The sequence below is a fragment of the Haliaeetus leucocephalus genome, unplaced genomic scaffold (genome assembly GCF_000737465.1).
Source record: "Haliaeetus leucocephalus isolate CR32 unplaced genomic scaffold, Haliaeetus_leucocephalus-4.0 Scaffold110, whole genome shotgun sequence".
Lineage (NCBI taxonomy): Eukaryota > Metazoa > Chordata > Aves > Accipitriformes > Accipitridae > Haliaeetus > Haliaeetus leucocephalus.
In genome coordinates, this window is record NW_010972546.1 from 83,278 (window position 1) to 84,771 (window position 1,494).

Below are 1,494 nucleotides of genomic sequence, written 5' to 3' on the forward strand. Positions count from 1 at the left end.
GGGGGTCCCTGGTGCTGAGGTTGGCACCCCCAGGGCACCCCAAGCCTCTCCGCGCCACCCCAAGTAGCACCACGTGCACCCACGTGTGTCCACGTGCCGCCTCCAGGCACCCCCAGTGGTGACCACGCCACTCTCAAACCTCCCCAGGCACCCTAAAATGTCCCCAGGCCACCCCCAAAGTGTCCCCATGTCACACCCGTGTCCCCACGCCACTCCCAAGCAAGCCCATGCCAGCCCTAGGCACCCCAAGACATCCCCATGTCACCTCCAGGCACCCCAAGACATCCCCACGCCACCCCCAGGCACTCCCCAAATGTCCCCGAGCTACCTCAGAATGTCCCCAAAAGTCCCCATGCCAAGCTCAAACCTCCCCATACCACCCCAAGCACCCCCAAACCTCTCCATGCCACCCCCAAAGCACCCCCATGCCACTCTAGCCACCCTGAAACATCCCACACCACCCCCAGGCACCCCCTGAACGTCCCCAATGCCACCTCCAGCCGCAGACCCGCACCCCGTCCCCCATCCCCCAGGGCCGTGTGGGACCCCCATGGCACCTACCAGGGGGGCACCTACCAGGGGAGCCCCCCCGGTGCCCAGCTGCGGGGTGGGAGCGGTGGAGTACATGTAGCTGAACAGACGCTCGATTTTCCGCAGGGGGACGCCCATGCCGCGGTCACTCATCTATGAGACATCGGAGGGGGGTGACAACCCTGCTCCTGGCCTCCCCCCTGCCCCCCCAACTAAGTGTCCCCCAGGCAGGGCTCGGGGACCCCCCCAGGATGGAGCCGGCGGTCCCTTACGCACCTTGATGGAGAGGTCCTCCTGGCCCAGGGCCACCATCACCTTGATGGCCGGCAGCCGCGGGCTGTTCTCGTGGCTCTCCACCGTGGCTCGCATGGCGTTCTGCGGGGGCACAGAACCGGCTGCGGTTTAGGGGACCTCCCCCCTCTCCACAACCTCCTTTCCACCCCACCCCGTGATGGGGCTGGGGTTTACCTTGAAGAGCTCGAAGAGCATGTGGTAGAGATGCGAGGGGACGTAGACGATGCTGATGGGCTGCTGGGAGTTGCTCGCTGCGGGGAAGAGAGCGGCCGTCAGCATTGGCATCCTCCCCAACCCCAAACAAGCCACCCGAGAATCTCCTGCCGCAGGGGACACCCTCCCCCCGCCAAGCTCGGCCTCACCGTTCACCTCCTCGATCTCCAGGTCAGGCGAGGACATGTAGTACTTGTCACACAGGAGCTTGGCCATGTTGTAGGCGTCTGGGAGGGAGAGGCAGAGCGGTCAGCACCCCCAGGACGAAGGCAGGGGGAGCGTTTGGGCCCGCCTTGCACCCCCCCCTCCAAAATATTTTTCCATTCCTACAGATCCAGGAAGCTTTTGGGGTTTTCTGGAGTGACCTCAAAGCACAGAGGACTGTGGACACCTTGGCTGAGGCCCACCCAAACTCGTGACACAAATGGCTCCCAAACAGGAAGATCCCAGGGCACG

The 1,494-nt window shown here is 64.5% G+C and overlaps 1 protein-coding gene across 1 annotated transcript in view; it reads right to left on the reverse strand.

Moving 5' to 3' along the window:
- PDK2 (pyruvate dehydrogenase kinase, isozyme 2) overlaps positions 1–1,494 on the reverse strand; it is a 5,173-nt gene that overhangs the window by 971 nt on the left and 2,708 nt on the right. The window contains exons 4-7 of the mRNA XM_010585667.1: positions 1,188–1,265; positions 1,000–1,076; positions 808–906; positions 577–684 (exon numbers count right to left, since the gene is read on the reverse strand). Of these exons, the coding sequence (XP_010583969.1) occupies positions 577–684; positions 808–906; positions 1,000–1,076; positions 1,188–1,265 (362 nt within the window). The remainder of the gene's footprint in view (positions 1–576; positions 685–807; positions 907–999; positions 1,077–1,187; positions 1,266–1,494) is intronic.